This window comes from Megalobrama amblycephala, linkage group LG8 (assembly GCF_018812025.1).
Source record: "Megalobrama amblycephala isolate DHTTF-2021 linkage group LG8, ASM1881202v1, whole genome shotgun sequence".
NCBI classification, from domain to species: Eukaryota; Metazoa; Chordata; class Actinopteri; order Cypriniformes; family Xenocyprididae; genus Megalobrama; species Megalobrama amblycephala.
In genome coordinates, this window is record NC_063051.1 from 6,320,715 (window position 1) to 6,348,193 (window position 27,479).

Below are 27,479 nucleotides of genomic sequence, written 5' to 3' on the forward strand. Positions count from 1 at the left end.
ACAGAACGTGAAGCTAACTTTTATTGTTTTGTTGGATGTTATTCATTGCAAAAAGGTTGTTTACCATCTTATTTTGATGCTTATCTTTTGAATTGAAGCTTATCTCTAAGTCTTGCTGTAGAAAGTAAGCCGTACTGTCATTGTTTAATCAAACTGATAATTAACTCCGTCCCAGCAACGCACTTGTTTTACAAAGCTGATATTTTAGAAATATGATTTCAGTTGAAGAGCTACAGAGAGAGTATTTAGCATTAAAGTCATACATGTGTCCTAAATGTGGACACTTGCCCTATACAGGCCTTGCCATTTACAGTGGATGATGATCTCTTGTAACATGACCGAACATATTGCATGTTTATTGGACAATTAAAGTGTATCTTAAATGGCTCTTAAACTTAAGGCATTAGTTGCTGGTTAAAGTGTTATTTGAACGCAGATATTACAAGTGATTTTCGACTACTGCATTGCGATATATCTAAATATAAAGATTTTACAGATATAATTAAAATATTCAGGGGCTGTACTGATATGAATGTTGGGTCTTGTAAAAAAATATATATTCATGTGGCAGCATATTTCCCTCACACCCCTGAGGGGAAGGTTTCATTTTACATTGACAGGGATTTACCAAGCTTGACGTGCCCAGACAGCTTGTCTCAAAGTCTGGAGCCAAGCAAATCGCAAGGACCTGTGCTTGAGTTAGCCTGGAGACATCTCTGGACTTCAGGAAACTGAATAAACACAAAGGTCACCCTATGACCTGAAACCCCTCCCAATGACACAAGATGTGCAGCAAAATGAGTTTATTCTTCAGCAAAATCATTGATAACTTGCATCATTTTTGTACAAAATCTATTGCACTAGGCCCAGGGCAGGTGATCTTTGTGGCGGTATAGTAATGTACTTGAACCTTTTTTGGTATATAAAATGCATTGTGTTTCATATCTAAAAGCTTTTGTTGAATAAGGGAAAACTGTAGTGACCTATGCTTAGATTATCTTTTTTGAAAATCACCATCCAGAGAAGTTGTCAGAAAGTGTTTTATTTGCATTTCATTAAACACAGTTCACATTTGAGTCTTATAGCTGTCACAGCGCTAATATACTGTTAATAAATATATTCTGATTTTATCTAATAAAATATTACAAAGATTGATAGATCTATATATCTTCCAGGCTGATACTGTATTGCTTTTCACAATGCATATTGCTTATTCAAAGCATCTTTACATAAAATAATTCACTATTGGTTTGCAGTACACAAGCTAGCTAGTTGTCAGCACTCTGAATTTCAATCTGTGAATAAATCGAAAAGTATGCAATCAGAACAAAATATAATTTATGATGGCACTTCATAGTTGCAATAACATGTCAAATGTGAAAATAAAAATTACATGTAACATACCTTTCACTCTTAGTTTGGTGGAACATTCTGCTCTGCCGAATGAATTGACCGCCACCACTCTGTACTCGCCACTATGTTCTGGCCCAACTCGGATGATGTACATAGAGCAGACGCCATATGTATTTGTGATGTAGTAGGTGTTGTTGGTGTTGATGCAGTTGCCATTGAGGTACCATGTGACATGTGGTGTGGGGAAGCCACGGACAGCACAGGTCATGTACAGCTGATATCCCTGTGGTGGGCTGTGGACTTTAAGTGGAACCAAGATGGAAGGAGGCCTCTCAAGAGTTATCGTAGCCGGTAAGCTTGTGACTAGTGGCACTAGAAATAAGCAAAATTGTACCGAAAATGTAATTGCTCTTATTGTTTGCTAATTCTCATGTCGTTCCAAACCTGTAAGACTTTATTTTTGTAAAAAATAAATCAAAATGGAGAATTCTACTGGTCCACTGTACTGCTGCGACCAGTCAGTGATGATTCATTCAGTTTTGAAAATTGGGTCAACTGAATAATCGAAAAGATGTATAGTAACTCAGAAGAATGATTCATTCTTGAAGCAGACATTCTTCACCATGATTTTGTTAGTTATTTTGGTCTATTTCTCACTAAGTTATTGTATGGTTTCAGAAGACTTCAGAAGAATATCATGCATGTGTCATATGAACTACTTTGTGTACTTCACATTTACTGTATATCCTTCTTTAAACGTGAGAGCCTGTGTTCACATTCATTGTAATTACATCAAAATGAGCAACGTGTACAAATCTTGAATAGTTTCTACTTTTGTGTTCCACGGAAGAAAGAAAATCATTCAGGTTTGGAATGACATGAGAGTGAGTCGATGACAATTTTCATTTTTGGTTAAATTGTTCCTTTCACGCAAAAGATTATGATGATATACTGAGATGATAAAAAAAATGATCAATATGACAATTGAATGAAATGAGTAATTTCATTCTTAGTAATTTGTTTGTGCTCTCCAGCAACTCACCTCTCAGCTCGTTAATCCCCCACGTTGGCGATTTAGATGGATCAGAAAATCCCATATCATTTTTTGCATAGACTCTGAAGTGATATTCACGACCGGAGTGGACAGAGGCAGTGTAAGTGTTGCAAAACAGACGGTTGGCTATTGTGCGCCAAACACGTGTGTTGGAATCGCGTTCTTCCACCAAGTAATGCAGCCGATCGTCTTTCTCCTGCTCTGGAGATGGAGCCCATGTGATAATGACTTTGCCATAAACAACCTGCTCTAGCTCCACTGGACCTGGAGGCTTTGGTTCATCTGTAGCCAGAAGAAAAGGAAGGGAAGTTTTCATGCTGCAGGAGTTGGCAAACTTGTGAGGCAATGAAAGTAATAAATTGGCACATGAGTGATCAGATAAAAACAGTATACCCCAAAGGACCTTGTAGCCTGTAGTGGTGCATATTGGGCACATGTTTTATTTAGTCATTTAAACAGCCTTACAAAAAATAGACTAATATATACGAATTTACAGGGGCACTGTATTTACGGAATTTACAGGACTGCTTGTTGACACGAGGTCATTGGCCCCGCTTAGAGCTGCTTCTGGATGCAGCAAGGCCTAATTATTAGTATGATAAACTGGACCGCGTAGTCACATTCACAGTGGTTATGCACTTTAGTCTGCTTTTTTGTTGCTTTTTGCTCTCAACATAATATATAAATGTCACTTAAGGGCAAGCAACTGTGGGTTGTGCATACTGTATATACAAGTGGGGTTGTTGATATGGCATGATTTAAAGGGATATTTCACTCAAGACTGAAAATTCTGTCATTAATTACTCACCCTCATGTCGTTCCAAACCTGTAAGACTTCCGTTCATCTTTGCAACACAAATTACACATTTTTGAAGAAATCTGAGAGCTTTCTGTCCCTCCATAGACTGCTGAAATTATGACGCTTCAAAAGTTTATTGTTCATAATAGTATAAGTCCAAATTTTCTGAAGAGACTTGATCGCTTTATATGATGAAAATATTTAATTTAGGCTTTTATTTACATATAAACATTAATCAGCGAACATAACAGAAGCTCAAACGAAACAGCTTGACGCACAAGAACAAACCTCTTCTGGAAGCTCAAACATGCTGCGTAACACAAGAATGAACCTCACTGGTTCTCACACATCAAGCAAACATGCTTGAGCTTCCGTTTACTACAACTGATGTGTGAGTTTATGAATGTAAATAAAAGCCTAAATTATATCTGTTCATCATATAAAGCGATCATGTCTCTTCTGAAAATTTGGACTAAACCTCTCAATTCATATGAACTAATTTTATAATCTCCTTATGAGCTTTTTGATGTGTCAAAGTTTCAGTCTGATTTCATCTCAGATTTCATCAAAAAGATCTTCATTTGCATTCCAAAGATGAATAAAAGTCTTACGGGTTTGGATCGACATGAGGGTAAGTAATGACAGAATTATAATTTTTGGGTGGACTAACCCTTGTGCCAATAAACAATAACTATAAATACTGTATATAATTAATACTTTTGTGCACCCTCTCCCCTATTTTACTTTTTTTTGTTTTAAATCAAAATTGAATTTAGAGCTGGTAGGTTTATTTCATGGTTTAGAGGTCTTTTTTTTCACTTTTGTTTTTTAAGTACTCTTAGGGACATTTTTAGAGGTGGCTGACCCATTCGTAAATGTAGTATGTATGTATGTCTTATATTCAGATAACTGACTTACCTGCCACTCTGACTTCTATGTCAAAGCTGGACTGTCCACTAGAGTTCTTTGCCATGATGGTATAAACACCCGAGTCTGAATACTTTGATGAGGGGATGACGAGTGTGGATGCGTCCTCAACATTGATGATGTTGACCCAGGGGGACACAGATTCATCATTTTTCAGCCATGTGATATCTGGTTGTGGAGAGCCCTTAACATAAACACAGTTTGAAAGGAAATGATAGACTGAAAATCGTGACTGATTATAGACATTTAGCTGAACTGACCCTGTACTAAGCCTCGCATCTCTTGGCTATTGTTGCCTGTTGGCTATCCTTTACAGAACATCCTGTAATGTTCAGTGAATTTGCACATTTTTTTTCAGTAAAACAGGCTCAGAGTGGTAAAAAAATGAATGGATATTACTTGTATGTGGGCTGGAATGTAGTTTGACATTGCAAAGCATTTTATCTGCTGTTAAATTATGCGGTAGCATAATTAAATAAGGTAGAAACTGCAAACGTTTATCAAGTTATTAACATTAATTTGCATTGGAGCAAATGTACATGTTCTTACTTATGTTAGACATGTTCGTTTGGGAATGAGGGCTGACACATAGTTTAATTCACAGAATGCACAATAAATCAAAGTACCTCATAATCGACTTTGATTCTGATAGAATTTCCTGCTCTCACAACCATGAAGTCTATAGGATCTTTGAAGCGGGGCCTGGCTGAAAATGAATGGTTGGAAAGTAGAAAGAAAGACCAAATGTTCAATTAAGAATTCAAAGTTATACATTTATAATCTCTTAAGAAACTATTATGAACAGAACTTACTGTTGGGGTTTTTAGCGCAGACCATCACAGAGGGAGCGCTGGGTTCTCCAGCCCCAGACATATTAATGGCTGATACTCTGAACTCGTACTCTGACCCCTCAGAGACATCCTTCACTGCATACTTCAGAGCTGTGCGAAGTAGATTATTTAACTGTCATAGTAACATGCCAAGTAAAGCCAGTGACTTGATAACCAACATATCTGGAGATTCATAATTAGTCTACTGTTATCTGCTGGCGGAGTCATGACACACCATTAGGACACGTTTGAATCTTGCCTTTATCGTGTAGAGATTATTTTTAGGGGAAATTGTAGGTTTTTATAAAAATTGCATGAAGGATGTGTTAAAGGAAAGCAAAGAGGGTCCTTGAATTATAGGTGAGATTGTGTTCATCGTATTATAGGAGACTTGAGCTTTGATATCAGTGTATTCCTGGAATGAATTAAGAGTCTGTACTGCATTTATGTGGTGTAGAAGTGATGAGATCATCAGAACAGGAAGTAATTTTGTTTTAATTTAAGGAAATATTCCATAGAGGTTTATTAGTAAAACGTGTTTGCAGTCGGTTTATGAGAGGTAACAGTTTGGTTTCTGTAGTGATCAAGCCGCTAGATATGATGTGAAGAAATAGAAAGGCTCTTGAAACTGTTTGGAGGATTCTAGGAGAATTCATAATGAGATCCCTCAGGTAAAGTGCTAGGCTATTTAGACCCCTACCAGGGGCTATTATAGGATTTCAGTCTTGGGGGGTTTGAGCCTTCTACCTAAACATGAGCTCCTGTGGTTCAGAGAAATATTTCTTGCTTTAAGAGTTGCAAGTTTGAATCTTGATCCATTTTTTATTTTTGTTTTGGATACACAAAGTAAATTAAAGGGTTAGTTCACCCAAAAATGAAAATACTGTCATCATTTACTTATCCTCATGAGGGTTCCAAACCCGTGAGACTTTAGTTCATCTTCAGAACACAAATTAAGATATTTTCAATTAAATCTGAGAGATTTCTGTCCCTCTATTGACAGAGATCGTAAATTTCTGTCCCTCAATAAAGAGATTGTAAAACTAATCCAAATGAATTAAGCGGTTTAGCCCAAATTTTCTGAAGACTCAATTGCTTTATATGCTGAACAGATTGATATAAACATTGATCAGCGAACATAAACAGAAGCTCAACCGAACTTGCTTGATGCGTGAGAACAAACCTCATTGGTTCCTGGGGAGGCTCAGGAGAATGAACCTTATTGGTTCTCACACGTCAAGTGAACATGCTTGAGCTTCCGTTTACCACAACTGATTTCAAAATATTTGCATTTGTGTTCCGAAGATGAATGAAAGTCTTACGGGTTTGGAACAACATGAGGGTGAGTAAATTATGACAGAATTTTTATTTTTGGGTGAACTAACCCTTTAAGGCCCCGTTTGCAATAGTGCATTTTCGTTTTAAAATGCATAACTTTTGCTACTGTTACGCCCAGGGTTTTTGACCCTCGAAAACTGAGACTTTTGAAAACACTGAATGGCTTGTTTTAGTTTGAAAAGGCTGGGGGTTGCGTTTCGGTGTAAACGGACCAAAATTTAGACTTTTGAAATGGCGTGGCTGCCCACATTCGCTCTGCGTATCCTTGACGACCATGTAAACAATAACATGGAGACTGAACTGCATGCTTGCTGGCTTTGTTGTCATTTTTAGCAGCCATTGTGGAGTTAAACTGCATTTTTTTTTTTTATACAGCAGCTACCTACATGCACAACAGGCAACTGTTTACACTTGTACGGGCATGCCCAGTGTGCATGAATGGTCATGTGACATGCGTTTTCAGACGTGTAGAGTGTAGATGGAGATTGTCTCTGAAACGCTGTGGAAACGCCAGTGTAGACAAGGATAGTTTTCATTTTAAAGCGCCATTTTAAAACAAAAATGCGCTAGTGTATTAATAACGGTGACATTTGTTTTATTTTTTACTGTGAGGGTGAGTGTTCAGATGAGAGATGAAGTGCATGTCTGAGAGCCTTGTGCTTGTGTCTCTCTGTGACAAATGTTGCCATAATGGATAGGCCTAATACTTAATGTAAGGTTGTTGTTTTTTTGTTTTTTTTATCTGTGTCTATAATGAGGATTCAGAGTGAAATAACCTCAGATAGTTTACTGCAGCTGCTGTTTTCAGCAAATGTGAAGAGAAATCATAATAATCACATTTTTATGGAGGATTTCATGTCAACGTTCACCAGTGTACAAACGTAATGATGACAAGGTGCAGCTTGGTGTGCTGAAGTGTTTTGGTTAGAAAGTACTCAGGAAACACGTTACGGAATATTGCATATTTATGAGGCCCAGAAGAATATGTAAATCATTAGAATAGTCCAACCTCATGATTATAAACACTGTAAAACTTTTTGTCAGTTAAAATTGATCCTTGGAAAACTTCTAAATGAACTAGTTTCATTTAAATCATAAATATTATTTTATACATATATTATCGTATTACTTTTGGTTGATTTTGGTTTTGTCTAAATGTAGAGGTCATTTAATCATAAAACTATTGTTTTCTAATTACATAGTTTAAAGGTACAGAAAAATCATTTCCATTTACTTTGGAATTTGCATCTGTCTTCAAATGAATGTATTATTTATGGGATTCAAACCCTTCTTGTTTAATTGTAACTTAAAGATAGACAGTAATTACAATCAAGGTTTTCCGGTTCACTTGCCATGCATTCATTGGGTTTATTAGCTGGAAAGTTCATGGCATTTATGTCACTGTAGCTATGTCCACTCTTGATTTTTTTTTTTTCTTTTTACTTCAACTATATAAAGCTGAATTATAGGGTTTGTGAAGTGACAATTAGCTTGTTATAACCTGTAGTTACACAAAAACCCTTTGATTTTGAAAGTGAAGCCCCAAAATTATATTGCGTTGCTTGCTTCTTGCATGTTCTGCAACACTTTCAAACTGAAATGTCTAGTGAGTGGCGCTAAAAAGCGTGTTCAGTTTTATCCAGAACAGATGAACATGAATCTGGCAACACTATTTTGTTGTTTGTTGTACATATCACAGGCTAACTGTTTGAATCGTCTGAATGGTGCTAAAAGGTTCATGCTCTATAAAATTGGATAACATCCCACCTACACTAAACCCTATCCTAAACTTAACCAACAGCAAACTTGAGATAAAAATGCATGTGATTTTAGATTGCTCCTACAAGTTGTTGAGCTCTTTTATCAAGTGTTGTGACTTGTGTTATTGAGCAAGGATAGTATTGTGCAAGGAACTGTGCAGAAACCCTTTCAAATCGATTATCTGCTCCTCTGATCATTTTATGTGACATTTATTGTTGGTGTTTTACTGTCACTAGTGTTCATATCATCTGAAAACTGAAGTGTATCGGTATTGCAGAAATGCTTTTGGTTAGCCAATGTATTCAAAAAGGTACCTTGAATAGGGTCATTAACTTGGTTCAGAGTCACCCACTGGTTTGTATCTTTCTTGCGTTTCTCCAGCTGGTAGCCCAGTATTTTGGTTCCTCCATCTTTCTCTGGTGGAGCCCATGTTAGGTTGATACAGTTTTTGAACATGCCGACCACCTCAGGAGGGGCAGGTTGACCAGGGAAAACTGCAACATAGAAGTTGCTTGAGAAGTTGAAAAAAATGGTTTCTAATCACAGAACATTTAGAGGTCAATTTTATTTATGTATTTCGTTTATTTATAATATGTATAATTTATGTCCCTTAATGATAAGCACTCATGCAGTCTCTTACTCAGAGTTTCAGTCATGATGCTTTCCGTCTCCAGAGGATCACTGGTACCCTCAGAGTTCCCGGCGTAGATTCGGTATATGTATTTCTTGCCATGGGACACATTTCTGTCTCGAAAGGACAGGCGGTCGGCTGAACTATCCCACACCTTCTTCCACACACTCTGCCCTACCTGCTGACGCTCAACAAGGTAGTTTGTCACTTCAGAGCCACCGGTGTCACTTGGTGGATTCCATTTAATTTCAATGACAGAAGATGAGCTGTCAATCACTTCTACTGGCCCTTGTGGTGGACCTGGTTTGTCTGCAGGGGGAACAGAGTTATTTGAAATACTTAATGTGTCAGTTTAATGTTAATGCATGAGTCTGTATGTAAAAGGCGGAACGCTTATAAATATTTATTTCAGAATACATTCAATATAAAACATACCGACCACAATAAGCCTAGAGAAGGCCTCTACGGTACCAAAAGGGTTTTTAAGCTGGATCTTAATTTCCCCAGAGTCAGATCGCAGGCATTCTTTTATCTGAAGGCGGCTCTGGTTTAGTTCCTTTACTACTTTTATTCTGCCTCCATCAAAAAGCTCTGTGCCATCCTTAAACCAGTTGATCTCTGATGAGTCTTGAGGTGGGAATGGCATTTTAAAGGAAGCAGTTTGGCCCACTTTAACCACCACGTTTTTGGAGAACTTGTGCAGGTCATCAGGGTCAAATTTAGGAAGATCTGTAATATTTAGAGATGTTTACAACATCGATTCAACATAATTACTCATAGATTTTATTTATTAACATTAAACTAGTAATATACCTTTGTGAAATGAAAAAGAAATAGCTATACCTCCAGCAGTTTCCATTGCGTCAGTCTTGCACTCAATCACTTCAGCCCGATTCTGTCCTGAGGATGAATCTTTGAAGCTTTGTATTACTAACTCTTGTTTATCTCCAACTTTAGAGTACAACTATCAAAAATGAAAGATTAAATATAAAGAGCAATTACAAAATACTTTTTTAGTACAATAATAAATCGATAGTGTGTAGTATTATTAATTCACCTTCTCCCCATCCCTGTTTGCTTTGCTGGTGCTCAGGTTACCAGCAAGTTCTGCTGGTTCGCCTCTGACAATAGGTACATTTGACTCTCCATTGGTGAAGTGAGTTCTATCATCTAGAAAAAAAAACAATATATTCAGGATATTATAAATAATAATAATAATAATATAATGCATATATTGGTTATTAAATGTTTTTCAGTGCCTTTCCCACAGTTCATACCCAAATTGTAACTGGCATATATAAGAAAAATATGGAAGTACTGACTGCTGAGACTTGTAGAAGTTAACAGAACCTTGTAGTGAATAATTCCAATGCTGTTTCCGAAGTATAAGGGAGATGTGGGCAGATGGTTTGGTGTGGGTGACAACATTGCAATGTGGCAGGGATTTTAGCAAGCACACCAATTAAGAACAGAAACAGTTAAGGAAAGAAGGTATGAAGGCATAGACATGAGATTTAGTGTCTTGAGCTTAGATGTGGGAGGAGAAATGCAATATTGTGAAGGTGGAAGAACACTCGTTTATCAAGTAAGTTAATGTGGTCTTGAAATGTTTATCTTGTATCAACAATAGTTATAGTGTTCATTATTGTATTAAAACAACATGCTGCAGCTGTACTTTCAGGCAAAAACTTAAAGGGATAGTTCACCTAAAAATGAAAATGATCCCATGATTTACTCACCACATCTTATTTCAGACAAATGCAATTGGAGTTATATTAAAATATTTCCAGGCTCTTCGAAGCTTGATAATGGTAATGAGATTTTGAAGCCCCCCAAAAATGCATCCATCCATCATAAAAGTAATCCATACGGATCCAGGGGGTTAATAAAGGCCTTCTGAAGCTAAGCCATGGGTTTTTGTAAGAAAAATATCCATATTTAAAACTTAATAAACTATAATAACTAGCTTCCGGCAGATGGCTGAACTCATTGATTTATGCCAGAAGAGTAACCTCTGACGCAATGTAGGATCAGGAGTATCGTAAGCTTCAAAAAGTAGGGCTGTGCAAGAAACTCGAGCTCCTCTTCTCTTATATCAAAATCCTCAGACATTTCTCTTTAAAAATTCTTATTTTAGACTTCTAACTCATGAACAGTGTTTTATTTTTTTCTATCCTTTGTGTTTCCGTGTTCATCAATATGTCATGTGTGGGGTCAGGGGTTACTCTTTCACCGTAAATCGATGTGTAGGCCGTCAGCCAGAAGCTAGTTATTATATTTCATAAAGTTTTAAATCTAGATATTTTCCTTACAAAAACCCATCACTTCACTTTATGGACTTTTATGATGGATGGATGCACTTTTTTGGGCTTCAAAATCTCTTGGTAGAGCCAGGATATATTTTAATTTTAAACTCTGATTGTGTTCTGATTATATATGACTATCTTCTGAAAGATAGTCACAGTCACCCATTTTTGGGTGAACTAAATACATATTTCCTGATACCAGTATGTCATATCAGATCAAGTCAAGTAATTATGCCTCATTTATTTTATATGATCATTACTTTTTCAGCAACTGAAAAGTGATTTTCATTTTTAAAAGAAAAGGTGGCTACACTTTATTTTAAGGTGCCCTTGTTGCAGTGTAATTATACAAATAAGTACTAAGTAATAATAATTAACAACACGTACTTACTCTAGGGTTAAGGATCTGGTTTAGGGATAGTTGCTTGTAATTATGCATAATTTACTGTGATTACTATAGTCAGTACATGTAAGATGTGTAACAAGGGGACTGTAAAATAGTGTTACTGAAAAGGTGAATCCTGTAGCTTTTATGTGTGAAGCATTGTATAATAATGGATGTAAATGAATATACATGATTATACAATAAACAGAAAATGAAAAAAAAAAAAGACTATATAAAAGCTCTTTAAGAAAAACGAATAAAAAGAGAACACTAAAAAATATGCAAGTTTGCAGGATTACCAACCATAACCAAATGGAAACGTATTAATACAGTTGGATAGATCAATTATATTTGAGTTATAAATCACTTGCCTAAACTGCCTAAATTACATCCCTTCCCCAGTAAGGATCATTAATCTTGTCAGTTGAATGTGTAGTGAATAATTGCTTCAAACTGTTTGCCTCAGTCTGATCATGTGCTGATCATTCATACAGTGCCACACTGTGGCTAAGCGTGAATAAGGCACTGAAATAATGTCAGAGCTACACTTGCTCATATTAAATGATGTTAATGTATTAATGAAGACATTAATGACTTTTGTAGTTTAAAACAATTATAATATCTCATGTAGTATTAAGTACACCATTAAATCTTATACCGTTTGAGTCTCCAGACAGCAGGCCTTCATCAGAACCTGTAGTCACACCTCCACTTTTTGACAGTTTCTCACCTGAAAATTCTGACAGTCATTATAAAATAATCAGTGTGTCAGGGTTTCTTACAACCTTTATTTTTAAGAGTGTATGCACAAATGTGGATATTCACCTTGATGTTAATTCTGTTTTTTGACACTAAAAATGTCTGTAGTATGATAAACAAATCAATGCAATTGTGGTGTTTTTGTGGCAGAAGACAAAATTTCCCTTATTGAAATTACTTGTGTGGTTCTCCTACCTTCTCCTTTGTCCTTTCCACTAGTGTCTGGTACACTCCTCACCAGCCCAGTGTCGACAGAGTCATTTCTCCTGACCTCTTTCTCAGCACTATAACTATCTGTCGAAGAAGATGCAGAAGCACCACTGTCCACCACACCTGCTGCCTCTTTCTTAGCACTAGAACTATCTCCAGTAGAAGATGCAGAAGCTCCGCTGTCCACCACATCTGCTACCTCTTTCTCAGCACTAGAACTATCTGCAGAAGATGATGCAGAAGCACCGCTGTCCACCGCACCTGCTGCCTCTTTCTCAGCACTGGCTGTTTTGACAGCCGTAATTCTCTCATTTCTTTCCTTCTGTAGCTTGACCTGCTGCTCTGCAGCGATCTTTGCCAAGTCAGCTCCTGCCCCTCCGGCTTGGGTTGTTTTTCGGGGTTTCTTTTTGCCCTTAGAATCCAGATTGTTATCGGCTGGTTCATGACATTAGACAAATGACAAATAGGATGTGACACAACAAAACAACACAACACAAGAAAGCAGAATAAAAAGAATATATAATAAGTCTTTTTAGATGTATTGCTGTCTTTTGAACAACAGTGTGTTGGGGAAACTGTAGTTTCAAGCTACATTTAAGACAGACAGAGAGGGGATGGTTTCTGTGGTTTTTGTCTTCTCTCAACTGGCCGCAATACTGTGCAATACTATATATGACATAAAAACTTTGTTAATTTTTGGAAAATAGCTTACTGGACATGCTATATCAGTGTTTTACAACCGGTGGGTCGCAGAGTGTGCAGTCAAAGAAACAACAACTAAAACTTGATTCTAAATGTTTTTCTGATGCAAGACTTTTATTTTGAAAGACGTGCGAAAGCTGTTGACTCTTCTGTCAAATGCAGTTTATGTAAAGTAAAGTGTTATAGACGTAACAAAAGCCAAAGCCACTAGATGACAAGCCTGCAACCATTAGCCAAAAAAGCGTAACGGCTTATGCTAATGCTAACACTGCAGCTGTGGTAAAGACTGCCAGTACGCAGGAAAGGAGACCAGAGGCCATTACACGATAGGCTGAGAGGTGCCACACGTGATTAAGTTAGCCGTTACACCATCACCAATGGTAAGAGACACAGACCCTCTCATCTCCCTAAAATATACAATCTCTGGTAAAGCATGCCTGACTAGAGCATGTTGTCTTGATTCAGTATCTGCTTCAGGCTATATGTCAGTGTCATTTCTCTAACATTTTTTCATAACTTGTTATGAAATAAAAGTCTCTCTCATAAGAAAAACAATGTAATAGTCTTGCCTATGCTGTTTATTCATCAGTAATAGTCATATTCTTACAATTTATGTGTGTGTTAAAAGGGTTAGTTCACCCAAAAATGAATTCTGTCATTACTCATCCTCATGTCGTTCCAAACCCATAAGACTTTTGTTCATCTTCGGAATGAGCTAGAGCTTCCTGTCCTTCCGTTGACAGTCTACCACAAATGAAGATCTTTTTGATGAAATCTGAGAGCTTTCTATCCCTCTATTGACAGCTACGCAACTACCACTTTGACGCTTCAAAAAGTTCATTAAGAGATCATTAAATTAATCCATATGAATTGAGTGGTTTAATCCAAATTTTCTGAAGAGACATGATCACTTTATATGATGAACAGAATTTAGTTCCAATGAGGTTCATTCTCTTGTGTTATGCAGGTTTGAGCCTAAAAAAATTGGACTAAACCACTCAATTCATATGGTTTCTTTTTACGATCACTTTATGAATTTTTTGAATCATCAAAGTGGTAGTTGCGTACCTGTCAATAGAGGGATAGAAAGCTCATCAAAAAGATCTTCATTTGTGTTCCGAAGATGAATGAAAGTCTTATAGGTTCGGATTGACATGAGGATGATATTTGCTTGGTTTAAATTCCTAAAAAATTGGGTCACAGCTTAATGACCATAGGAAGCTGTGGGTCCTATTGCCAAACCAGTTGAGAACAACCGAGCTATACCAGCTTGAAAACATCTGAATGCCGTAACTTTACTAAAAAATGTAGTTCAGTTAGCAATGTTGATGGATTTAACCAGTTACTCCCCAACACTGATCTTAGTCATGTACTGCAGTCACATCCGAAGATGATTTAAAAAAAAAAAAAGAAAAAAAAGTTGAGCTCATACCTTCCACTATCAGCCAGGCGTTACAAGATTTGATTCCAACCACAGCCGCATAGATGCCTTTATCCACCTGCATACAGTCCTTCACCACCAGCCTGTGGATCAATTTGTCTTCGGACACAGTGATGTCATATTTCTCTCCCTGTTTTAATCGATTGCTCTTTCCAACCCACATGATTTTAGATATAGGTTTGGAGAGGACACACTCAAAAATAGCATCCTCCCTCTCCATGGCTTTCACATCCTTCAACTTTACCAGAAAGTCCACCAATGGAACTATAAGAAAGTACTCTTGGTTACTTAGTAATCCCTTAATTATTCTGCATTATAAACAAGGTAAGGTTAAATGTAACTCACTCTTAAATTCAGTGGAGAACACATTGACGTCCTCTATGTCCAACTGGTAAAGGCCAGCATCATCTGGGACAAGGTCCCTAATTGTGAAGATGTATTTCTTTCCTACTTGATTCAGGTTGTGTTTCATTTCTATATCAATATCTTGAGAATATGGAATCATCTCACCATCCTGAGGGACAAACCAGAAGCTCACAGAGACGTTCAGCATCGCTTGTACTGAAACCTTGCGGAGATATGAGCTCAGATGTGTTATAATAACCAGTCAATTTACCTTGTAGATGAAAATCTTACTGCTGGGGTCTAGAAGGTTAAGATCAAGTTCAAAAGAAGCAGTTCCATCAGGATTCACATCAATGTGTTTGAGGGTGGAAATGCTTTTGATGAACTGTGAGTAGAAATATCATTACAATATAATTTAGCATAAAAATGTATCTCCAAAAAAACAAATTGTAAGCGTACCTCTGCTTGCTCTTGTTCTCTCTCCTTTTTCATCTCATTCAGTTTCTTCAACATCCAGCGGAAGTCAGTCACCCCATATTCTGCACAGATGCGCTCATAATCTTTCTTATCGGAGCTCAGCAAAATCTCCCAGAACTTTGGGTCAATTTCACCATCTTTCCTTACTTCGGTTTTCGGACGAACCTTACTGCAGGGTGAGAAGATATTTCACAGTTGATTAAAGGAAAGGTATAGCTATATAGGATAGGGGATATATTTTAGGAAAGGGTTGAGAAGGATATCAAACTTTTAAACCTAATTTCTTACATTTTTTTTTTTTTTTTAACCACTGAACTTTATTAAAGCTTTGGGGGAACATGTCTCCCTACCTCTCCACAGCAGTTCATATGTTAGAATGAAAACAAACATGCAGTATTGTTAATCCATTAGTCACAGAGATCGCCTAAAATAGCTTTCTCTGTAATAACATCATAAGATTTACAACACCTTTTCCTTTTCAGGACAGCCTTGAGCTCTTTCGGATCAGTTGCAACTGAAAAATGCATGAGCAAAAAAATCAAATCACTGATTTATGTTATAAAGTTTCTTACAGTACATAAGGTATCACACTTATTATTAATACTCACTGGACTCCTGGTTTGCTTTGTTTTTCTTGAAACCCACTAAACAGAAAATGACACACATTGGGGTTGTTTGGGGTGATGAATTGCTGTGCTGAGAATAGAAAGTTCCCAATTTTCATACCTTCAATGACGTTCAGGATAACAGTGACCGTAGCCTTTCCAAATTCGTTAGTAGCAAAACATTTATAGGTGTCTGCTTGTTCTGGAGAAACGTTTGGCATCTAGAAAAAGCACATGGAGAAGAGTCTAACTAGGAATGCACATTTCGGAATACTTTTACATTGTGAGATGAAATGAAAACATATCTCACCTCAATAGTGTGTTCACGAGAATTTGGGTCAAATTTGGTTTGATATTTTTTTGGATCTGAAATATCACCATTGTTTCTTGCCCATGTTACAGTAGGAGTGGGATCACCTACTACAATGGCCTTGAAAATAGCCAATTTACCTGCAAGTTTACAAAAATATCTCAATTTAAAAATGTATGTGGCAGGTACTGGTATATGCAAATAATTTGATTAATTAGCTGAGATCGCATGCTATTAATAATAAAAAAAATGGTGTGTGTAGAAATATTTGTAAGCAACGAAAAGAGTGGCATACCTTCTTGAATGGTGAGAGCAATAGGTTTGCGGATAAAATCTGGATGGCTCTTTCCCTCAGGAAGTTCTTCTATGAACTGTGTGATCATGACTCCCGGAACTTTGGATTTCTTTTTGATGCCCACTAATGTTATGGAATGTGTATGTGTGTGTGTGTGTGTGTGTGTGTGTGTATGAGAGAGAGAAAATAAATTCAGCCTAAATCATTAACAAAATTTAAGTATCAACCTAAGATGAATTTATTAAAAATGAGAAGAAAAAAAAAGAATGGAAACATTGAAGCTTTACCTTGCCCAGTTGCGGTCTGATCAGATACTTTTGATTTCTTCCACATTTTGATTAAGATATTTCCTCTGGATTTGGATTTAATGCAGTTTTGTCTACAAACAGAAATAGTAAAGCTGAAAGGTTTACTACAGAAAGAATTACAATCTTGACATTAGACATTTAGGCTACTATAAATTTGATAGTTTGTTTGATTGTGTGAATAATCTGTAGTGGGTGATGGTAATTTAAAGGATTTGTTCACTTCTGAATTAAAATTTCCTGATAATTTACTCGCCTCCATGTCATCCAAGATGTTTTAGGGCCCTATAATACACCCGGCGCAATGCAACGCAAGGCGCAGCGCAAGTGTGTTTGCTAGTTTGCGTCCGGCGCCGTTCGCGTTTTCCCGTTCAGCGCCACGTCCTTAAATTAGTAAATGCATTTGCGCCAGTTAGTGCGCCCATGGGCGTGCTGGTCTAAAAAAGAGGTGTGTTCAGGCGCATTGCCGGCGCATTGCTATTTTAAAGGTGCCCTTGATTCAAAAATTGAATTTACCTTGGCATAGTTAAATAACAAGAGTTCAGTACATGGAAAAGACATACAGTGAGTCTCAAACCCCATTGTTTCCTCCTTCTTATATAAATCTCATTTGTTTAAACGACCTCCGAAGAACAGGCGAATCTCAACATAACACCGACTGTTACGTAACAGTCAGGGTGTACGCCCCCAATATTTGCATAATGCCAGCCCATGATGTTCCCAACATTATAAAAGGCATTAGACAAGGGCAGCCAGTTAACGTCTGGAGCTGCACACAGCCGAATCATCAGACTAGGTAAGCAAGAACAACAGCGAAAAATGGCAGATGGAGTAATAATAACTGACATAATCCATGATAGCATGATATTTTTACTGATATTTGTAAATTGTCTTTCTAAAAGTTTCGTTAGCATGTTGCTAATGTACTGTTAAATGAGGTTAAAGTTACCATTGTTTCTTACTGTATTCACGGAGACAAGAGCCGTCGCTATTTTCATTTTTTAAACACTTGCAGTCTGTATAATGCATAAACACAACTTCATTCTTTATAAATCTCTCCAACAGTGTAGCATTAGCCGTTAGCCACGGAGGACAGCCTCAAATTCACTCAGAATAAAACTTTAACATCCAAATAAATACTTTACTCACATAATTCGAAGCATGCATGCAGCATGCATGACGAACATCTTGTAAAGATCCATTTGAGGGTTATATTAGCTGTGTGAACTTTGTAAATGCGCTGTAATACAGTCGACAGCTGGTGTGGCAGGGACCACGCGATTTAAGGGGGCGGCGCCGAGTGTAAATCAGTGCATTGTTAATGATGCCCCAAAATAGGCAGTTAAAAAAAAATAATTTAAAAAATTCTATGGGGTATTTTTGAGCTGAAACTTCACAGACACATTCAGGAGACACCTTAGACTTATATTACATCTTGTGAAAGAACATTCTTGGGCACCTTTAAGGAGCTGAAAATAGACTGCGCCATAGACCAACTCAAACCTGGTCTAAAGTCAATGGCGCAATATTTTTTTGTTAGAGCGCGTTGGTAGAAACTGCGCCTCTGGGCGCGTCCACAGTGCGCGTTGACTTTGCTTATTACACACAGGGATGCGCATCACACAAACATGCCAAATATTAAAAACAAAAGGATTACAGTGTAAAAGAATATTATTGTGTAGGCTACATAAATATAAAAATGTAATGATGTATAGTCATTGCGTGTATTAGAATTAGGCTACCTATTTTCAATTCAGCCTATTACTACTTATAGGCTAATGATGAACGGCTAATTAATTGAACAATCGTGCCAATACACACACATATATATATATTAACTGACTCATTGCGCGGAGCTATTTGAAAGCCTGCATCCAACGCAGACGACTGAAAGATTGACTGGCCACTTAACAGGTAATTTCAGCAAAACATCACTCGTTGAACTCCTCAGTTGAATCGGTGTGTTTAATAAGTCAGTGTATTTTATAATGTTATATGTTATATAATATATAATTATATAATATATATAATGTTATATCCTGCTTGTCCCGTAGATGATCTGCTCGCGCGCTTTAACTTCGCGCACGAGCAGATCGGTTTCTTCGCTTGAAAAGCATTCAGCTTTTCCGCCAACAAATTCCGCCATGTAAATAGCAATCCGCCATGGCGCGAGCGCATCTCGCTCTTAAAGGGAATGGGAGATGACACTCTGATTGGTTTATTGAACGTTACGCCCATTACTCATTAAGAGAATAGGGACAACCCATTTCAAAAATGCGCCCCCGCGCACGGACCGTTTTTCCGTCGTTAAAATAGCAAAAGTGGATTTGGACACGCCCTGAGTGCATCTGCGCCGTGCGCTTTACACTTTGCGTTTAGATCGTTAAAATAGGGCCCATGAACATCTTGGATGACATGGAGGTGAGTGAATTATCAGGAAATTTTAATTCTCAAGTGAACTAATCCTTTAATGAGGAAAAAGGCAAATGAGTCTTTTTAAGTAAATTCTGGTGTTAAATCTTTTAAATTTTTATCATGCTTGTAAAAATAGAACATTATAATAACCTGTTGGGGTGATCACCAGGGCTGGTACTGCTAATTGTAGGGTCATTTATCAAACTATAGAGCAGTGAAAGATTTGCACTTTTGTTTATTTGCCAAGCAAGTAAACCATTTCTGGTGACAGGTGATAAATTGTTTTTAAATTTGCATTTCCAAATAACCACCATATTCATACTGACCATTGATGGATAGGGATCTTCCTGGTGACAAGAAAAAAATTGGTCTCTACACTGAAAGTATGACCTGTAATTTCTGAAACAGTGCCACTGTCACACCAGAAATTGCTTTGCGGGATAATAGCAAGGCTTTGCTGAAGAAATTGTTGTGGCAGAGTCAACATAAAGGTTGATGGAAGGTTTTTTTCGGAAGCCATCAGTTCACAGAATAAGACCATTTGTGGTTACAGGAAATATTATTATAAAACTTGTCATGTTGCACTCAGGCCTCAAGAATATGAATGCTTTTATCTCCTTTTTGAATCCACAATATGATTTGATTAATTTGATAAACTTCCAGTAACCCTGTTTTTTCAGGTTGGACCTTTTATTCATTTATTTATGAGAGACTATTTAAAATAATATTTTAAATACATTATGAGTAGTTGCAATCCTTGATTTTATTTTTCTGACCAGAAGTACTTGTGAAATCTATTAATGCAAAGTGCTCTCTGTAAGTGTTTTTATGCATTTCAAACGTGTCCATGTTCATCAAGCAGGTAAACAGGGTGCTAATCTTAATCTCATAACCTCAAAACATGCCCACTGCCCTCTGTGACTCCGCTAATCAAACGTTCTCAGTCTGTAAATCATTCACCTTGCGTTCCTAGAGCCTCTTAAGATCACTTGATCACTAAGGCCCCAGAATTTACTTTGAAGAATTACAGCTGATGACAATGTTTTCCTGGCAACTTCAAAGTAGTTAAAATCCCTGCTGTGCAGATGATTCATTGAAATATCATTCGTCTCTTGAACAGGTTCCAAATGCTGTCCGACGGGGCCAATCTTAGCAAGACTCAAGTGCGGTCATAAGTTTGGTCAGACAGTGTATGGTATGTACTTCTAACAGTCTTCTCAAAGGGAATGTAAACTATGCTTGTTGGTGCCAGACCTTTTTTTAAACAAGTGTTTTAGCCAGGTGACACAAAGTGACATTGAGTTAAAGAGGAGCCTTTTTTTCTGTCTCCGATCATTTGCCTTCTTGTGTATGATGGGAGAAGTCAGCAGGTGTCACTCATATTTTGGCCTCAAGCATTAAATGGAGATCAACACATATCACTGCGGCATGCGATGCTGACATGTTTTGAGTGATCTCCGGACTCGAGTTCTTCCTCTGAAACATAGGTTAGGAGATGTTGCCAGTGGAACATTTTGAGCCAGGTGGAAATTTCATTTCAGTCCTGAGAAGTGTAATTTCCTCTCAGAAGAATGCAGGTGAAAAATTTATGAAAAAGCCATCATTTTTTATTTTGGCTTACGGGTTCCCGTGGTGATGGAAATGTATTTTGATGTGTTTCTGTATTAATGACTATGAGATATTGACTATAATTCTTCATATTGACTATAAGATATCTCTCAAAAAATGATTTTTTTGTTTTCCACACTTTAGTTTTCTAAGTTGTAAATAAAGATTATTGGAGTATGTTCAAAGTTTTGAATTAAAACACATTGTCGGTTCTCTGTAAAAAATTTGTGAAATTAACTACCAATTTCTGAGAGAAAAATGTTTTAAAGTAAATCCTAAACCACTTTTTGTCGGTGTATGTAAGACATCAGTTGGCAAAAATAGTTACATAAAACATTGTTCTGCTGTATTTCAATATGTTTCAACAGTCACATATACAGTCATGCAAACACTGTGTGCCTTTGACCTATCAGGAATATCTAATAAAGATATATTAGGATTTTGATTTATGCATCTGAAGTAATCTAAAATGGCCTGGTGTACATGTGTGTGACATTATAGAGCACCCCAGGCTGGCCTTTTTAGGCTTGTAGCAGGTTACACTTGTCACTTGATAGGTCACATGTCACATATAAACAAGATCACACCACCGTAAATGTCATGATGTTCTGATGAGTGACTAAGGACCTTTTACATTTCCTCGAGTGTTCAAAAAATAATTTACAGATGCCCTTCTTAAAAGAAAAGACATTGAAAGGCATTGGTGAGTCTCAAAAATCCGTCAATTCGTGCCTGAAAAAAGAAAAAAAAGAAAAAGAAAATCAAAGTTGTAAATAAAACAATTTCTCTTGCTGATCTTGTTAATAAAGTGCTAATCTTTGGTTTGTCAAACATACATGGTCAGACATTTAGCCCCTAAATCCACTGGGAGCTGCTCTTTTCTTGGCTCAGGAAGTGTGGCTGAAAATGAGCCTGCGGTACACTGACAGAACACCATTGAGATCAGATGCCTGATGCAAAGTGGGGTTAGTTTTTATGGGCCACGTGGACCGCCAAGCACGCTAATGTTAAACCCGGACACCTGCCACGCATGTTCTTGGCTTTGACAGAATCATTAAATCATTTAAAGCAAAGCTCACTTTATAGAGAGCAAAGCACCAAAGCTACTAGAACACGGCAATGGCTCCGTTCCAAAATGTTTCAAAGAATAGCTATATGCTGTCTAAGATACTTTTGGATCCTTTTTGTTTGGCTGAATTCTAAGGCAGCATCGCATGGGCAATCCCACTGTGCACTGCGCAAGAGTTAATTTAATAACAAAGAGTATAAAAATAGTATAATAATTAAATATTGATTGTTTCACTTAATGTAGTGTATTTTTATGGTATTCAACAGTATTATGGTGTTCAATTGTGAGAGAGTCTCCCATGCAAATTGTAAAAACTTAAAGTGCTATTTGTACACTACTGCCAATGTAAAGCTTTCCAAAACGGTCACTTTTGAGGTTCCATTTTAGTTAGGATGCTGCCTGAAGAGACAGGAAGATGGCTCACTGGGTTTGGGATCAGAGCCAACATGTCTCTGCTGATTTTGTGTGGATCAAATAGGACTAAGACTTTAAAATGCCTTGGAGGAGGGGACAAATATCTAACGACTTTGAACTCCAAAATGAGTCGGTTTGGATCCTCTTAGCAACTGAATCCCCTGTCCTATTTCTGGATAATACAGAAAGTTTTTTTTTTTTTTTAAACACAAGTCATTTAGCAAGGACACCAAATAATCAATGTACAAACTGTAGCAAGTACAATCCTTCTAATAGTCTTTGGCAGAATTATTATTATTATTTTTTTAATGGAACACATGATAATTTGTTAAAGGTATAACTTTTTTGTTTAAAATTAACAAAATTTAAATGAATAAGTCAATATATCATTAATACTTCTTCCAAAACATGTTTTTGCTTGTCCCTGATTCACTATAATCTGAGAAAGAACCATATTCATCCACAGTCACACAGAAGCACAACAGAAAAAAGTGATATACTTCGAAATTATTCAAAATCATTGAGCCATTCATATGTTTAAAACAACACGCACAAGATGGATATATCTTACCGTTGCGATGCGACACTTAGACAAGACACTGTTTGATTAAGGGTACGTTTTTTCACGACATCTATGTATTTAAAAACTAAAAAAGTTTTTCCTTTGCATTTTTCCGTTCACACAGATCCACAAAAATGATTAAAAACACTGTATTATGCATGCCAGGCCAGTAGTTGGCGATATTACTTTGTAAAGAAACTACGTGCTTATAGACATGTTATACGCACACTCATGACGTCTTTCAAAAGCACTTTAAAACCCATTTTCAAAAGTTTGCATTTTCAAAACACCTAATTTTTTTTTTATTTTTTTTTTTTATTGAAAACGGTGTTGTGTAAACGGCCCCTAAAAAGCAGGCTTAAAAAGCAATTATGGGTCAGTGGGCATGATTTCTTTTTTAATAATTAACTGTACTAAATTAACATTAAATTGACAGTTCTAATAGTATTTATTTATTTATTTAAATGTATTGACCTTGGTGTTTCACATTGACTTCAGACATGAAACAACGGCCATTTGAAGAGTTTGTATTTAATGTTACAACAATCCTAACAATCCAAAATCGATGAGAACGTACCAGAGTGTGTTGATGAAAATGTTTTAGAGCTTAGTAAAAGGTTAAATACACATAAAGGTGTCTCAGGAGGAAATATGTCTATGTTTTGTCTGAACAGTATAATGTGAGTCATCTCTGAGCTAGCAAATCAAACATTAGTACCAAACAAATATTTGACACATAAACGGTTGATTAAAATAAACAAATCCAGCGTCTGCAAAATAAAATGAATCTACTACTGTGCAAATCCACTTCATACACAGAGGTGATACACTTTACTCGATCATGTTTAGATTTAATGTTTTGTATGCTTACTTTGTGATGAAGTTAAAAAGTTGACTGAGAAGGCAAATGAAAAAACAAACTGTAATTTGACAGTAAAAGCAAAGTTGTTTCTTGAGTCCAAAGACCAGAGCAGATTAAGATATTGACCAGATGTCAAAAACATAATTATTTTCCAATGTCCAGGGCATCAGTAGATTGGTAATTAACTTACCAACAGCCAAATGAACTCCTCTCTCTATGCTCTGCTTAACAGTGTGATTGTCCGTTACGGTGCCTCATAAAGCTAATAAAATCCTTAAAAGAATTTAATAGCAATGTCACTCTATCACAATCTTAACTACCCAGTAACTGCCAGGGAGGGCCCTCACTCTTGGTGAGATGCTTCCCCCAGACAGTCTGTCTGTAGTATATGGTTTCACAATGCAGAAAATTCCTTCATATTAACACATTAATACATTGTGCCGTATTTTTACAAACATGTTTTTAGAGTGTTACTGTTTGCACCATCACTTGATGTTACATAATTTATAACAGGTGTTTAAATTAAGTTATATCACTTGTCTGCTATAACACGGAATATTTATCACCTAAATTGAACTTTTTTTTTTTGCTCATTTGATGCAATAAACAATGACTCAGCGATGAGTCAACAGTGATTAAAATAAAGTGTAAACTGTTTCCAGACATGGCAGGATGGCATAGATGTTTTTCTTCAAACAAGCTTTAGTCACATCCTTCAATCACACACGGCTCGATTTAACCAGTCGGTGGTTTCGTAACAGCGGGGTTAGCCGATGTTTTGTGCCCCTCAAGGTCATTGCCAACAGACTCTTGCTTTTAAGTTTGTTTTTAACTGCCACTTTGGAGTCTCTCGGTGCCGGCAATTATAATGGCTGACATCCAAAAGGTTCATTTTATAATTTCATGGGAAGGGAGAGATGCAATAAGTTCTTCTTAAAGTACCTGCAATAAATCAGATTTGCTGATGTCCAAGTTTCAGCAGAGTAGATTATGGTTTACATTTGGATGTAGCATATCAATCACTGAAGGAAATCCGATATATTAATTTCATTAAGCTGCCTGTAAGATGCCAAGCACGGGGTTCGCACGAGGACACGTGGGATTGGCTGGAAACTCCTCTTAGTGAAACTGAATTTATTTGATTCTTACCACAGGCTAGAGGCAATGAGAAGTAATGACAAGTGTTTTTAAGGTCCCTAGCAAGAACACCAATACATTCTGACCGCTGTCAGGCGGGGATGAACATCGCTTTTGATAAAGGACACCTTGGGGGCCAAAACTGAGTCCTCAGTAGGATCATAAGACATTTTTGCACATCTATATGTGGTGCGACACACAGCACAAGGGATGAGAATACAGAAACGACCTGGGAAATGGAAGTGTTATGTATAAAGTATATACAAGGAAGGTTTTGGTGACATTTTTACACTTAAAACAAGAAGAAAATGGACTGCAGACCTGAATAATTGCAGAAATAAGTGGACAGGCTAGGGTGATTACAAAGTCTTGTGCCATTATGTGTTGATTAAAATGTCAAGCGTGTTTGCATAATATAAAATTCCCTAAATCCTCATGTAGAAGTAATAGATTTCTGTGGGACGGTGTTACAAGTTGGTGAGATGTGCACTCATTAAGGATACAAGGATAATGATGTTTCACTAAATATTAATGTCATTAATTCATCATATATTTTTATTTAGAGCTTAAAAAGAGGAGCTATCTCCTTGAAACCATAAACTCCAACTGGTTTATTAATAAATTATTTTATGGCAGCCGTGAACACTGCTGAGGACAGTGTGACAACTATTATGTAAATTACAGCTGACCTCTCTATGATTAGGGGTCTAAATTAGTCATTTCCTAAATAAAGAGGCAAGCAGTCTGAGCCTCTTATGTTGTGTATTATTCAGTAATATGTTTTGGGAAATTATTCATGTGTGCCTCGTCCTAGAAATAGGACTCAATGGATAAATTCAGCTACAAGCCCAAAAAATGGAGCTGCAGTTAAACAGTATTATCACACTTAAAAATCTGGTCCTTTGCACTAAATCTGGAAACGGTTGAGATTCATATGAGGTTCCTATCATATTTGAACTCTTGACCATGGCAGTTAACCCAGGTTGCCTCAAGAATTTCCCATTTAATATCATATTACCTCATTACAGCAAAGCTCAGAATGTATGTCATTGCTAAATTTTGTCCATAGGTTACATAGTTGTTGTTTTTTTTTTTTGATAGAACCTGGCTTTGGTAATAATACAACAAAATTTGACAGAATATTAGTGTTTAAACATTTTACAAGAGGTAGCTATAGTTCACAATGCATTATGGGTTAAACAACGTTTTAAAGTTGTTAACAGTATTTGGCAACTGTAATTCATGCGATCTGCCAAAAAAAGGGGGAAGAAGAAGAACTGTAATTCATTTACAAGAAGGAGGGTATTGGCTTTACGGGATTGCGCGGGTTTCAATCAAATTTGAAATTCAGTTGACTGCAGCAGCGCGAGAACGATCGAAGATGGAATTATTCATATTTCCTGGTAAATTCACTTAATTTTACTTTAGAAATAGCCTATACCCTTTTATTTTTATTTAATTTAATTTATAAGCGATATCATGTCACAATAGCGTGCTATCACAATATTTAACGGTATGTAAAAGTCGACAAAGTTAATGTTTCTCCGTACATAACGTTTGGTTAGTAAAGAAATGTGTCGTTTAACTTTAATGTTTTTGTTTCAGGCATGAGGCTTTTTGATGGGGAACGTATGCCATGGTGAAACGAATACGAACAAGGTGAAAAAATGTCAACGAAATGCTTAGTATTATATAATTTTACCTTGGATGAATATTACAGTTTGCTACGGTTTAATTTCAGTCTGCATTCATTTATTTATCTGCATTTATTTTAGGTAGTGTAAAATGTTATTAATTCTGTTGTAAATCATTTAATAAAATGTTGTTTTTTCGATAACGTTTTATATTAAAAATATAGATGTAGGTTACATTATTGCTTATATTTATTCATTTCAGGTGAACCCAGTGGATATTGACTATTGGAGGGTCAGGTGGTTCTGAATTCATACCTCAACTTTGTGGCTGGATTTGCAGTCTTATTACAACTTCAGTCTGGTGTCCCGGCAGCAGGCATCTTTTGCACACTTGAACCTTTTTCAAAGGTAACATGCTTCACTTGAGTAATTTCATTTGTGATAAAGGTTACTTAAATAGTTTAATCACTGGTAAATTTAAATGTGTATACTGTATGTTAGAACTATTTCATACATTAGTGCATCAAATTCTGATTTTATTGTATAAGTGGCATAGTTTCATTCAATTCCAAACATTATTCTAAAGCTATCTATCTATCTGTCTATCTGTCTATCTATCTATCTATCTATCTATCTATCTATCTATCTATCTATCTATCTATCTATCTATCTATCTATCTATCTATCTATCTATCTATCTATCTATCTATCTATCTATCTATCTATCTATCTAATTATATTTGTTTTTGAAAAGTATTTTATGCTCATCAAGGCTGCGTTTATTTGATATATATATCAAATATATATATATATATATATATATATATATATATATATATATATATATATATATATATATAGGGGAGAGCGGGGCTGGTTGGGTCAAGGGTTGGTTGGCACGCAGTTAAATCCCAGTAAACTAGAGGGCGCTGCCACAAAAATCTA

The 27,479-nt window shown here is 36.5% G+C and overlaps 1 protein-coding gene across 1 annotated transcript; it reads right to left on the reverse strand.

The window, feature by feature from the left end:
• Positions 1-1,036: 1,036 nt before the first annotated feature.
• Positions 1,037-16,972, reverse strand: LOC125274494 (immunoglobulin-like and fibronectin type III domain-containing protein 1). Its single transcript, XM_048200937.1, has 23 exons — positions 16,816-16,972; positions 16,529-16,651; positions 16,234-16,373; positions 16,045-16,144; positions 15,927-15,962; positions 15,787-15,832; positions 15,301-15,487; positions 15,113-15,226; positions 14,842-15,010; positions 14,488-14,760; positions 12,272-12,788; positions 12,043-12,095; positions 9,751-9,863; positions 9,537-9,657; positions 9,129-9,422; positions 8,703-9,002; positions 8,377-8,556; positions 4,946-5,074; positions 4,760-4,839; positions 4,125-4,317; positions 2,396-2,689; positions 1,405-1,725; positions 1,037-1,295 (listed from the first exon to the last, which is right to left on the reverse strand). Exons 1-23 carry the CDS (start codon positions 16,859-16,861, stop codon positions 1,291-1,293), a joined length of 3,834 nt encoding a protein of 1,277 aa, XP_048056894.1. The 5' UTR covers positions 16,862-16,972; the 3' UTR covers positions 1,037-1,290.
• Positions 16,973-27,479: the final 10,507 nt, after the last annotated feature.